General features: G+C 52.8%; 1 protein-coding gene across 1 annotated transcript in view; it reads left to right on the forward strand.

Moving 5' to 3' along the window:
• Positions 1 to 10,630, forward strand: part of LOC102448482 (IgGFc-binding protein-like) — a 32,867-nt gene extending 22,237 nt beyond the window's left edge. The window contains exons 8-11 of the mRNA XM_006122204.5: positions 3,533 to 4,122; positions 5,317 to 5,881; positions 8,950 to 9,149; positions 10,219 to 10,630. Coding sequence (XP_006122266.5) covers positions 3,533 to 4,122; positions 5,317 to 5,881; positions 8,950 to 9,149; positions 10,219 to 10,368 — 1,505 coding nt within the window. The 3' untranslated portion in view covers positions 10,369 to 10,630. The remainder of the gene's footprint in view (positions 1 to 3,532; positions 4,123 to 5,316; positions 5,882 to 8,949; positions 9,150 to 10,218) is intronic.
• The last annotated feature ends 3,172 nt before the right edge of the window (positions 10,631 to 13,802 follow it).

Consider the following 13,802-nt stretch of genomic DNA (forward strand, 5'->3'; position numbering starts at 1 on the left):
ATGGAGCCTGCCTCAGACTAATTTTGAGGCTTCCCGGTAGTGGGAACATGCTATTTTGATTTTTTAAAATTGGGAGTTATTAAGTCAAATTTAGTTATCTCAAAATAATTTCCTAGTGTAGACATGCCCTTCCAGACCTCTGGAATCTCTCCTGTCTTCCATGGCTTTTCAAAGATAATCACTAATGGCTCTGTCAGCTTTTTGAGCATTTTAGGATGTATTTCATCAGGCCCTGGTGACTTGAAAACATCTAACATGTCTAGGTAATTTTTAATTTGTTCTTTCCTAGTTTTAGCCTCCGATTTGCAGCATTTTCACTGGCATTCGCTATCTTAGTCATCCAGTTGCTACCAACCTTTCTGGTGAAAACACAAACAAAAAAGTCATTTACACTTTTGCCAGTTCCACATTTTCAGTTATTACCCTACCTCCCTGCCCTTCCCCCCCCCCCCCCCCCCCCCCCCCCCCCCCCCCCCCCCCCCCCCCCCCCCCTCCAATACACACACACACTCCCCACTACATTCCATAGCCGGCCTACCCTGTCCTTGGTCTTCTTGCTTCTAATGTATTTGTAGAATGTCTTCTTGTTTCCCTTTATGTCCCTAGCTAGACTGAGTTTGTTTTGTGCCTTTGCCTTTCTAATTTTGCCCCTACGTACCTGTGTTGTTTGTTCATAGTCATCCTTTGCAGTTTTTTGTAGGACTCTTTTTTGAGTTTCAGATCATTGAAGATCTGCTGGTTCAGCCAGGGCTTGTGTCTGTCTACGCTGCTTATCTTTCCTGCACAGTCAGTCTGTTTGCTTTTATACTCTGAATGAAATCTCTTTTTAAAATGTCAGATCCCTTGAGCTGTTTCCCCCTTATTCTTACTTCCCAGGGGAATCTTACCTACCAACTACTGGAGTGTGTGAAAGTCTTGAAATCCAGTGTCTTTAGTGTGCTGTTTCCCCTCCTACCAATCCTTAGAATAATGAATTCTACCATTTCATTGGCACTTTCACCCAAGCTCCTTCCACTTTCAAATTCTCACCCAGTTCACACCCATTTGTCCAAATCAAATCTAGAACAGCCTCTCCCCAGTAACCATCTCCACCTTCTGAAATAAAACAGGGTCTCTAGTACATTCCAAGATAATGTCGGATAATCTGCGCCCCGCTGTGTTGTTTTCCCAACAGATGTCTGAGTAGCTGGAATCTCCATCACCAACTAGTCCTGTGCTTCGGGAGATTTTGTTAGTGGTTTGGAAAAAGCCTCTTGCACCCATCGTATATATAGTAGCCCAATGCCTGTGACTCTATAATGCTGTAGCGTTAGGAGTCATCTCTGGGGGGCGCTGTTGCCTCACGCTGTGGCGCTTGGCTGAGTTCTGCACCGCTCAGCCAGGCTGCCGCGGGGGAGCAAGCGGCTGTTTGGGCCCCGTGCTCCCCATGTGCTCCCTGCGCTCCCCACAGGGGTGCTGCATGGGGTCTGTGAGGCCCAAACGACTGCTTGCTCCTCCGCGGTGGCCCAGCTGTGTGGCCCAAACTCAGCCGAGTGCCACGGAGGGAGGGGAAGGGGGCGAGGTGGTGACGTACACGGCCTCACCCACTGGCCATGTGCATCAGTAGGGTTACCAGGTAGGGTAAAAAAAATTGGACACACTTGATCGGGGGCGGGAGGGGGGAGGGACCAGCTGGGAGAGGAGTGGGGCTGGCTGGAAGGAGGGGGGTAGGAAGCAGAGCTGGGGGAGGGTTAGAGGTAGCGTAGCTGGGCAGGGGGAAGCAAAGCTGGTTGGGGGTGGGGGTTGGAGGCCGTGGGGCTGGCCGGCAGGAAGAAAAGCTGTTTGGGGGTGGGGGTTGGAGGCCGTGGGGCTGGCCGGCAGGAAGAAAAGCTGGTTGGGGGTGAGGGTCGGAGGCTGCAGGGCTCGCCAGTGGGAAGCAGAGCTGGTCGGGGGTGGGAGTCGGGGGCAGTGAGGCTGGCCGTGGGAGATCGGGAGGAGGAACTGGCTGGTGGGGGGCAGGGAAAGGGAATCGACCAGTGGGGAGCCAGACTCACCCGGGCACATGCAGATCCCAGGGTACTGCCCGCCCCGCTCATGGTCCCAGTGAGCAAGTCCAGCTGCGGCTCCAGCACGCGCCGGAACAGCCCTCAGGAGCAGGGACAGAGCTTCCCCTGCTTCCCAGAGGCAGCTAGAGCCTCCCAGTGCCTATCGCGCCCCCCCCTCCCAGCCACTCCCCCGCCTCCGCCAGGCTTCCATCTGGCACCCAGCCAGAGAACCAGAAAATACCTGACATTGTACATGTCCAGTATTTTCTGATTTTTTTTCCTGGACAGAGGGCCCGAAAACTGGACTGTCCGGTAGAAAACCGGACACCTGGCAACCATATACGTCACCTCCCTGCCCCACCTCGCCTCCCACCGTGGTGCTCGGCTAAGTTCTGCACCACTCAACCGAGCCGCCATGAGAGAGCCCAAACGGCCGCTGGCTCCGCTTGCTCCCCCGTGGCAGCCCGGCTGAGCGGCGCAGAACTCAGCTGAGCGCCACAGCGGGAGGTGGAGGGAGGCGGGGCGGTAACGTGCAGCATGACAGCAGCTCCAGGCCCCGCCCCCTGGCCGTGAAAGTCATCGCCTCAGCCCTCTTGCCGAGGGCCACGGCGGGAGGTGAAGAGTGGCGGGGCTGTGAAATACACGCCCAGGAGGTGGGGCCTGGACAAGCATGTATCCCCGATGAAGACAGAGGAGAGCGGAGAGAGAGTGAGAGGCAGGAGTGGGAGAAAAGAAAGAGAGAGACAAAGGGAGAGGCAGAAAGTGGAGGAGAGCTGAGAGAGAGCGAGAGACGGAGCGAGAGACCAGAGGCTCAGGAGAGAAGACGGATGTGGAGGAGAGACCTGAAAATCCCGTGTTATGATGGGCTAATTGTCTAGTTCTTCCTGATTAAGCCGTCTGTAGTAGACACTGTATCTGATACAACCCTTGATTTTTACAGGCACAGGGCAGTTATATAGGAATCAAAACTGTTAGATTCCCACAGAAAGCTTCACTATAACAAAAACAGCATTTTTCAGAAGCAAAATATGCCTATGGAAAATTCTTAGCCTCCTCTGATTTTGTTTTCCTTCAAAATTCATGATTTGGTTGTCCTCCTTCTGGGTGTTTGAATTTTGCAGTTGCCCTTTTTTCTTCTCTTTTGGCCTTATTAAATTGTCCTTCTCGTATTCCCTTTAATGGTTATAATCTTCTCCCTCTTTATCTTACTCTGTCTCCACCCCGCTTGGCAGAATGTGAGTCCTTGAGCCCCACAGAAACTGCTTTTCCACTGAGAGGTTTGATCCCTTTGTTTTTCCAAGCAGAAAATATTGTTTTCAGAAAGCAATCAATTTTGGAAACAAGCAAATGAAAATATCAACAGAAAAAAAACATTCAAAAATGGATAGAATAAAAAATGCTTGAAACTCACAGGCAATTGTTTGGGGGGCATTTTTCTTTCTGACACGCTCAGTGATTTTACAAGCTTTCTCTCAACTGCTTGTGCCCCTTCCCTCTGCTTCCTGCAGGCCTCACCTGCCCCCGGAACTCCCATTACGAACTCTGTGGGAACGGCTGCCCTGCCACCTGCCATGGCCTCTCGGCACCGGATGGCTGCGACGCCCCCTGTGCTGAAGGGTGTTTCTGCGACGCTGGGTTCATCCTCAGCGGAGACCAGTGTGTCCCCATCGCGCAGTGCGGCTGCGTGCACCACGGCAGGTACTACCGGAGGGGAGAGGAGTTCTACCCCAGCGCCTCCTGCCAGGAGTGGTGCCGGTGCCAAGACAGCGGGGTCGTCGAGTGCCAGGAGGCCTCATGTGGAGCCAGCGAGCAGTGCCGGGTGGAGAACGGAGTCCTGGGCTGCTATCCCGCAGGCAGATGCACCATGTCCGGCTATTCCCACTACCTGACCTTTGACGGACAGGCTTTTGACCTGTATGGCAATTGCACCTACACCCTAGCCAGAGTCTGCAGCAGCGATGCCGAGCTGGCAAACTTCTCCGTGGTGGTGGGGAAGGAGAGCGTGGGTGCTGGCTACGGGGCTCAAGTGAGGACAGTGGCGGTCTCCATCCATGGTTACTCCATCACCATGGAGAGGGGGAGGAAGTGGAGGGTCACGGTAAGTTTGCATTGCAGTTACATCTTGGTGGCATCTGAAGTCTCCTCTATGATTGGCAGTCACAGGGCAGCTCTCCCAGCCACCGCCAACTCGCTGTGGACCCTGAGCTCTCGGGGCAGCCCAGGGCATCGGCCCTCAATGTCCCCCAGTGAGCTCAAGTCTATTCCGTTCAGAACATGGAGAGCGAATGAAAGGTCCAATGGGTCCGTCAGCTCAGCTCCGGTGACCTCAAAGCCCCAGCAGGGCAGGAAGGGTTTGTAAGGCCATGGCTATGCTTACAGGCTATGCCAGGTAGCCGTGGTAATGACACCGGCTCAGTGAGCGGACGCTCTCCTGCAGACATTGTCCTGTGCTGCTGTGGAGAAAGTGAACAAGGAAGAACTAGGAGTCACCCAATGAAATAACTAGGTAGTAGGTTTAAAACAATCAAAAGGAAGTTTTTCTTCACATAACACACAATCAATCTGTGGAACTCCCTACCACAGGAGTTTGTGAAGACCAAAACTATAACGGTTCAAAAAAGATCTAGATAAATTCATGGAGGTTAGGTCCATCAATGGCTATTAGCCAGGCTGGGCAGGAATGGGGTCCCCAGCCTCTGTTTGTCAGAATCTGGGAAAGGGCAACAGGGGAGGGTTCACTTAGTGATTCCCTGTTCTGTTCACTCCCTCTGGGGTGCCTGGAGCTGGCCACTGTGGGCAGACAGGACACTGGGCCTTTGGTCTGACCCAGTCGGCCGTTCTTATGTTCTGATGCTCTTATGCCGACAAAACGTACATCTCCCGGGAGTATTTTCTCACATCTTTGGGAGAAAAACGTTTTCCCAACATAAGTGCTAGCGTAGACATGGCCTAATTCCAGGCCAGATTCTGCTCACACCTGTACACATGGAAATCGATTGACTTCCGTGCAAATCCAGAATGGCTCTTTCGATGCCAGTAAAACTGGTGTGACTCCAGGGAAGCCGGTGTAAACCCAGACTCACTCCCGTGATGCCAGTGTGGATCGGGAGTTATTCTGACACCACTTCCGCAGGCCAGTGTGGCTCCACCGTAACGCCACTGAGGCTGGTGGCACTCCGCTGACTCGTGCAGTGCTGACAATACTGGTGATTCTGTGCGTGCGCACGGCCCCAGGACACAGGTGCAGAGCTGCCCCCGCTAGCACAGGTGAATTTCCCTCTCTTTGGTGCAGGTGGACGGCGAGCTCTGCAACCTGCCACTGGCTATGGATGAGGGGAAACTTCTGATCAATCAGGAGGGGAACAACATCATTCTCCAGTCTGCCGCTGGCCTCCAGGTCCTTTACGACGCTGCCTCCTACCTCCTAGTGTCCGTGCCCCACGCCTACAGGGGACACGTGTGCGGCTTGTGCGGCAACTTCAATGGGGACAAGAGTGACGACTTCCTGCTGCCCTGGAGGAGCTGGGCCCGGAGCGGGGAACTGTTCCCTGCTGCCTGGAAGGTAGACGGTGCCCCGTGCTCCAGTGGCTGCAATGGCAGGTGCCCGGCATGTGATGTGGCCCAGATGGCACCGTACCAGGCGGAGAGCTCCTGTGGGCTGATCAGAGCCGCCTCAGGTCCCTTCAGAGACTGCCACTCACTGGTCAGCCCTGCCGAGTACTTCAGCCACTGCCTTTATGACATGTGCACCGCCAACGGGATGGGAGAGACCCTCTGTCAGAGCCTGCAGGGCTACGCGGCCGCCTGCCAAGCTGCCGGAGCCAAGATCAGAGCCTGGAGAACGGCCTCCTTCTGCCGTGAGTGCCCAGAGCAACCTGCAGCCCACGGCTGCCTGGCACAGCCATGCCCCTGCTGTGCCCATCTGCGTGTCACCCAGCGCATGGCAACCGGCTCACCAGGCCAGGCACTGCTGGGAACTGCCGAGGACTCGCTCCTCGGCCATCACCGTCAGCGCTGCTGACAATTACTGGGCAAGGTGGGGGGCAGCGCCGGCCCCCAGAAGGGGCGGGGCCTCTGGCAAAGGGGGGCAGGATGGGGGCTGGCCTCCCCCAACCAGCCCTTCAGGTCAAGGGAGTGGCAGCAGCAGCCGGGAGCCCTCGGACCCCCAGGGCTGTGCTCCTTTCCCCCACCCCACACCCTGGCGGTGGTGACACAGGCCTGGCTACCAGGTTTTGGGTCTGGGGCCTTCTACCCACTGTGCTCCCACTTCAGCTAACAGAGACTGATAGGAGCCCAGGCCAGCAGGGGTCTGCCCTGTCAATCACAAGACTTTTCATTTCACCCAGGGATTCCCATGGGGAGGCCAGTCACTCGTGATACTTTGTATGAGACAACGGGAAGCCCTGTGGCACCTTAGAAACTAACGAAATATATCTGGGACCATGAGCGTTCATGGGTAAACCCCACTTCCTCAGAGGAGCTGTGTCCTGCCCAGCCCACTGAATTAGCTTCATTAGCACGGGTCCTGCAATTGAGAGGTGAATGCTTTTGCTGTTATATAGATCTTGGCTTCTGCCATTGCCACTCCAGCTCTTCTGATGAAGTGGGGTTTATCCATGGAAGCTCGTGACCCTACCTATTTTGGTTAGTCTCTAGTTTGAATTACGGTGGCTAATGTAGGCATTCGAACTTGCAAATGAAGCCCGGGATTTAAATATCCCGGGCTTTATTTGCATGTTCCCAGGTGCCGTCATTTTTAAATGCCCCGTAGTTTGAACTACCTGCCCATGGCTATACGCAGCATGGACTAGGTAGTTCAAATTAAAGCTCCTAATTCAAACAACCATTAAACCTCCTTGCAGGAGGAATAACGGTAGTTCAAATAAGTTATTTTGAAATAATAACTCCCGAAATAACTGTTTTGAAATAGTGTGTCCACACTACAGGGAAGCCTCGCAATTAGTCCAAGGCAGGCTCCCTTCATGTGGACGCGCTACCACAACTTAGATCCCTAGGACGCCCTGGGGAGTAATTACTTTGAATGGCTCTAGGGAGTTGTTATTTTGAAATAGCAGTGGAGCATCCACACTAATGCTATTTCAAAATAAGTGTTATTCCTCATGGGAAGCAGGAGTATTATTCTGAAATAACCAGCCCCTTATTTCGAAATAATGGGCTTGGCAGTGTGGACGCTCCCCTTGTTATTTCAAAATAAGTGGGGTTATTTTGAAATAACCTCCTAGTGTAGAACAGGGCTTAGATGCCACAGGACAATTTGTTGTTTTTAAAGTTACAGACTAACACAGCTACCTCTCGAAAGCTGTGTCTACATTGGCATCCCTTTCCGGAAAAGGGATGCTAATGAGACACTTCGGAATTGCAAATCCCGCGGGGGATTTAAATATCCCCCGCGGCATTTGCATTTACATGGCTGCCGCTTTTTTCCAGCTCGGGGTTTTTGCCGGAGAAAAGTGCCAGTCTAGACGTGATTTTCTGGAAAATAAGCCCTTTTCCGAAGGATCCCTTATTCCTACTTTCAAGTATAACTTTCAAGTAGGAATAAGGGATCCTCCGGAAAAGGGCTTATTTTCCGGAAAATCGCGTCTACACTGGCGCTCTTCTCCAGCAAAAACCGTGCGCCGGAAAAAAGCGGCAGCCATGTAAATGCAAATGCCGCAGGGGATATTTAAATCCCCCGCGGATTTGCAATTCCGAAGTGTCTCATTAGCATCCCTTTTCCGGAAAGGGATGCCAATGTAGACACAGCCTGAGAGTACATCTAGACTAGGGGCTAAGGTCGATTTAAGCTCCACAACTTCAGCTATGTTAATTGCGTAGCTGAACTCTAAGTACCTTCACTCAACTTTTGGTGCTCTCTGCGTTGCAGGAAGTCGAAGCGAAAATGCTCTCCCTTTGACTTCCCTTGCTCCTCGTGGAAGCGGACAAACTGGCATTAACTGGAGTGTCCCTCTCGGTTCGAATTAGTTGTCTTCACTAGACCTGCTAATTCAAACCCTGGAAGATCAACAGCGGCAGCTTGGATCATCTATGTAGTGTAGACGGACCCTGAGACTTTTTATATTTGAGAGAGTTTGTCTATTTGTGTGTCTGTCGGTCCTCCATCTCGGGGACATGCACCCCTTCCCCGGCTGTGCCTGCTGAAGCTGCATAGGCCATGGAGAAGCGCTTCTCACCAGGGCTGGCCTTACCATGAGGTGAACTGAGGCAGCCGCCTCAGATACCAGACTATGGGGAGGCACCACTAGGACCCAGAGTGTAAAAAATTGTGTCAGCTGCTGGTGCCTATGTAGGTAGCAGAGCAGCCCCATGAGAGGAGTAGAACAGGAAGGAGGCAGAATTGAGACCTTTCAAAGTTTTGGCCCAAGTGAGGGGGCATGGGGGCGTCATTTGAGCTCCCTGCCTCAGATGCCAAAATATTGTGGGCCGGCCCTGCTTCTCACAGGAGCAGAGGGCTGAGGCAGTGCTCTCTCCACAGGGCAGCCTGCACCCCGAGCCCCTCATCCCTAGCCCCACCCCAAAGCAATGACCGAAATGAAGAAAAACCAAAAGTATTTAAATTAAGGACCCAAGCGACACCAGCCAACCTTCTAGTGTCTAATCCAGACATAAAATCCCCTTCTTGCGTCTAATCCCTGCTCTCCATTTTGACATCCGAGGGATGCTGCCTTGCTCTGGAAGTTTGTGTCCCCGGTGAGCCCAGATCCCTTTTCGAGTCCCAGCTGCTCAGTGCTCCATTTGGGAGGCCTGGCCTGGCCTGCTTGTCCCTACATGCACAGTCTTGCAGGAACAAGTATTGCTTAATAGGAAACCGGCACCAAGTGTGGGGCCCCTACTTAACCAGGGCAGTGTCTATGGCAGGGCTTGTGGGTTATGGATTTCTGCATCTGGCTTGTTTCTCCTCTAGCTCTCAGCTGCCCTGCTAAGAGTCACTACGACCTCTGCACCCACTCCTGCGATTTCACCTGCGCCGGCTTGGCCCGTTCACCCCAGTGCACAGGGAGGTGTTTCGAGGGCTGCCAGTGTGACAACAGGCTGCTGTTTGACGGGGAGGATTGTGTGTTTCCGGACAGCTGTGGCTGCTTCAGAGACGGGAGATACATCAAGGTAGGGGGGCGGGCAACTAACGCTGAGCAAATAACTGACAGAATCACTGGGCGGGGTGGGGGAGAATTGTTTCCGATCAAACGGTTTGTTCTCTCCTGCCAAAATGAAAAACTGGAGAAAACCGTTATTTGGGGGGAGCCAAAGCATTCCGGGGGCTGGGCTGTGCTTAGCCTTTTAAACATAAACATCTCCACGAAATGGCGCTTCGGAATGACAGGTCAAAACGTCGCATTTTGAAAAGCCTGAAATCCGATGTTTCCGTGTTTTGGTTTGTTGAGTTGTGTTGCCCAGAACTCTGTGTCCAATTCGCCCCACATTTCCCAACAGCTCCAGGGCACCCACCGCTGCATTTTTTGCAAATAAATTATTAATTCAGCAAACTCTCCCCAAGCTCTGCTGGTTACAGTGGGGCCTGGGCCTAGTGCAGACTTGTCCTGGCTGCCAGTTTGAGCAGTTGAGCTAAAACAAAACCTTTCAGGCACCAAAGAGCCATTTCTGACATACAATGGGGCCAACAGCCTTGCCCAGCTGGTGGGCAAGCCAGGGGACAGGCCCTGCTCCATGTCCCCAAGATGAGTTGGGGCCTCAGGTGGAAGGGGCAGGGCTGGGGCCCTCTTAGCACCGCCCAGAGAGCACCACACCTCCCCCAGGCAGCCCTCAGTGCTGCTCGGAGCACCGCACCACTGTAGCAGCGGTAGCAGCCAGGAGCTCCGGGTCCCTTTGTATCTCCAGGCCCTGGGCAATTGCCCCCTTCACCCACTGCCTGTTGCGGGCCTGCAGCCATCTCTTTGGAGCTGAATGTTGACTGTCGCACACAGTGTGGCCTCCAGAGCCCAGGCTGATGTAAATCAACAGGCTCAGTCAAAGAACAGTGTCCTTGGCAACTAGCCATCTTCAGAAGGTTGGTCTAGTGGGCAAGCCACAGGGCTGAGGGTCAGGACTCCTTGGTTCTATTGTCAGCTTTGGGAGGGGAGGGGGCTCCTGGGGGGCTCACAGAAGGGGTGGGATGGACTGGGAATCAGGAGTCCAAAGTCTGATGCCTCCCATTTGACTCTTGCTCTCTCCCCAGTCAATGGAGAATGTGATTTCTGCCAACTGCACCGAGAGGTGCTCCTGCACCCTCAGGAGCACCCTTGTGTGTCAGAGCGTGGCCTGTGAGACTGGACAGACATGCGCGCTCAAGAACGGCACACACAGCTGCACACAGGAGCGGGACTAGTGAGGGCCATGGAGCCCAGGAATGGACAAGTTAGAATGGGTATGATTGACAGCTAGCCTTTTAGTGTGTTCTGTGGTGCTCTCCTTTGCACGTGTGCACGGGCACCGTGCTTCTGAATTATTGTTTTTGTAATATTGTTGGCTGGCCACCAGATGGCACCAATATAATAGTTTTGCCAGTAACTGAATGTATAGGTAAGTGCTGTTTGGTAGTTGTGGTGCATTTCTTTCTGTCCTCAATAAAGTGGTTCTTTCTGCTGCAGAGCCTCTGCTGGACTATAATTTCTGCTGCCCACATTTTATACCTGCAAAAGTTACCAAGATCACCCCATGATGCCCAAATCTTGCACTTTGTTTCAGTCTGTGAAATCTACAAACCTGTACTTCATAATAGCTAGTGCATTGCAAGTGTTGGACCTTTTCAAAGCATTTATTTCCCAAACTTCCAGCAGATAAATGGTAAGCCTCCTGGGGAGGGGGGCAGATTTCATATCGTTCACTTCTCTGACAGGACATTCACCCGTGTAGCAATGTAGAAACAATCGGTAATAACAAACACCGCCACTCTGCCCTTTGCACTTTGTCCTTTCTTCCTGGACCAAAACCAGAAGCAGCTAAACCAGTAAAAACAGAATTTTCAGGGAAAACCCACAACAGGGACTAAGCGCCTGGAGAAAATGCTTTACAGTAGGAGACTTAGGGAATTCAGTCACCTTAGCTACCGACAATGAGCTCAAGAGGTGATGAGTTTATTACAGTGAAAAAATCCCAGCTGCCAGGTATCTCTCTAAGGGTACGTCTAAACTACATGCCTCCGTCAACGGAGGCATGTAGATTAGTTTATTCGAAAAAGGGAAATGAAGCCGTGATTAAAATAATCGCGGCTTCATTTAAATTTAAATGGCTGCCCTGCTCTGCCGACAAACAGCTGATCAGCTGTTTGTCGGCAGATCGAGGCAGTCTGGACATGCCGCGGTCACAAGGGAGCCTTTGTTGATCGGCGCAGGTAAACCTGGTTTCACGAGGCATACCTGTGCCGGTCGACAAAGGCTTCCTTGTGACCACAGTGTGGCCAGACTGCCCAGATCTGCCAACAAACAGCTGATCGGCTGTTTGTCGGCAGAGCGGGGCAGCCATTTAAATTTAAATGAAGCTGCGATTATTTTAATCGCGGCTTCATTTCCCTTTGCCGATATGTCTAATCTAAATGCCTCCGTCGACGGAGGCATGTAGTCTAGACACACCCTAAGATTGCAGAGAAAGACAGAGCAAGACTAAAAGCTACAATCTGAAGTCAGACAAATTCCAGGTATAAATTAAGCACAAATGTTTCTCGTTGAGGGTGACTATTAACCACTAGAACAACCTCCTAAAAGAAGTTGGGGAGGGGGTTCTCCATTTCTGGAAGCCTTCCGATTAAGACTGGGCATCTTTCAACTTTAATTTGTGTAGTCTGGAAAAGAGAAGACCGAGAGGGGCATGATAGCAGCGTTCAGGTATCTAAAAGGGTGTCACAAGGAGGAGAGAGAAAAAATATTCTCCTTGCCCTCTGATGATTGGACAAGAAGCAATGGGCTTAAATTGCAGCAAGGGAGGTTTGGGTTGGACATTAGGAATAGCTTCCTGCCTGTCAGGGTGGTCAAACACTGGAATAAATTGCCCAGGGAGGTTGTGGAGTCTCCATCTCTGGAGATTTTTAAGAGCAGGTTAGATAGGAAAATCTCTGACAGAGATCACCTGATCATATAGAAAGATACTGAGCCCAAGTTCTGTTGCTCTGCCCACCTGTCCCAAATATCACTGCTGCTCAAGTCGTCCTTGTCCTCCTTAACAAGCCCCTGGCTCTGGCACAGACCGACAACGGATGGACTATGGCTCACAGAAGCTCACTAAGGAGGGAGATGACCAGTGGGTTCCTCCAAGGATCTGTACTGGGCAGGGTCATTCCTGGGGGAAGTAGGGCCTTAGACAACCCCTCTCAACCCAAGGCCTCGCCCTGCAGCACCCCTGTTCCACCCCCACTCATCCCTATGCCACCCTTCCCTAAGCCCCACCCCTGCTCCTCCTCTTCCCTCCCCTGCTCCGCCCTCTCTCATCTCCATTGCTCCCCAAAACCCCCTCCCCCAAGCAACACAACCCAGGGAATTACCAGGGGGCCTGGCTTGGGGCAGGAGCAGGGGTCAGGCCCCTCCCCTCACTTTGTCTACGTCTACACTATGAGTTTTATCGGCAAAAAATATGCTAACGAGGGACTCATTTGCATGAGTCATGATCTCATTTGCATATTTTCTGCCGATCTGTTTTTGCGCTACAGGTTTTTGCGCAAAAATAAGCAGTGTGGACATTTCCTTTTTTGTACAAAAAAACTTTCCGCAAGAGCTTTATGCCTTTCTAATGTGCGCTTGGATCAAAATCTCACTGCTGTGCAGTGCTACCCAGGAGGGCTGGGACAGGCAGGGGTCAGATTCGATGCTCTAATGGCCCCTTCTGGCCTTAAAATCTACTAATTCATGGCAAACTGAGTATGGCAAAGGGAGCAGCCTCTGGGGCTTTGCTGTGCAGCCAGCGCCACCCCCAGACTCAGCTGTTGGTAGGTGGGATGACCCAGGGAAGCCACTGAACATCCAGAGAGACTGGCCAGGGGCAGGACAGCAGCCTTGCAGGGGAGGGGCGGGGTAGCAGTGACATCACAAAGGCCTGTTGCAGGACCTCAGTCCATTGGGGGACAGCGGTGGGAGGTGGTGACCTCACAAAGAGACCTCCCCCCGCCCCATGTCAGCCAGGCAGAACAGAGGTGCCAGGCAGTAGCAGCCTCAGGGTATGTCTACGCTACCCCCCTAGTTCGAACTAGGGGGGTAGTATAGACATACCCTCAGAGACTCTGGTGGCTTTGCAGCACCAGGCTCCTTCTCAAGGTCTCTCTTGGGGACAGAGGTGGATTAGGATTAACGGACGCGGGCAGGAGGAGGAACCTCGTCGGAGTTTTCCCCTTCCCGGCTGCTGACTTTGCAGCCCCTGGTTGGAAGGTAAGAACCTCAGAGAGGTCTGGAACCTGTTCAGGCTGATCCACAAGTACCAGCTGAATCCTAGGCACAGAAATCACTAGGGTCTTGGGGGGGTTGTCCTCGTAGGTCCCTCCTTCCCTCCCTCTTCCTCTTCTCTCGCTTCTTCCCCCTTTTCCTTTCCCCCCTGCCTCCACCAAGGAGGGGAGGTGTCGTGGGAGGGAGGGTGCAGTCGCCTTGGGAGGCTGGAATTGCTCTGGGTATGTCTACACTACCCTCCTAGTTCGAACTAGCGGGGCAGTGTAGACATACCCTCTGAGACTGACCCTCTCTGGTGGTGACCTGGGCCATCCTTTGTGGAATCCGCTGAGACCTCTCAGTCTCCCACTTGTCAGAGTCTCAGTGCTGATTGGCCAAGGGGGGGCTATTGGCA

The sequence above is a fragment of the Pelodiscus sinensis genome, chromosome 22, assembly GCF_052426305.1.
Source record: "Pelodiscus sinensis isolate ZL-2025 chromosome 22, ASM5242630v1, whole genome shotgun sequence".
Taxonomy (NCBI): Eukaryota; Metazoa; Chordata; order Testudines; family Trionychidae; genus Pelodiscus; species Pelodiscus sinensis.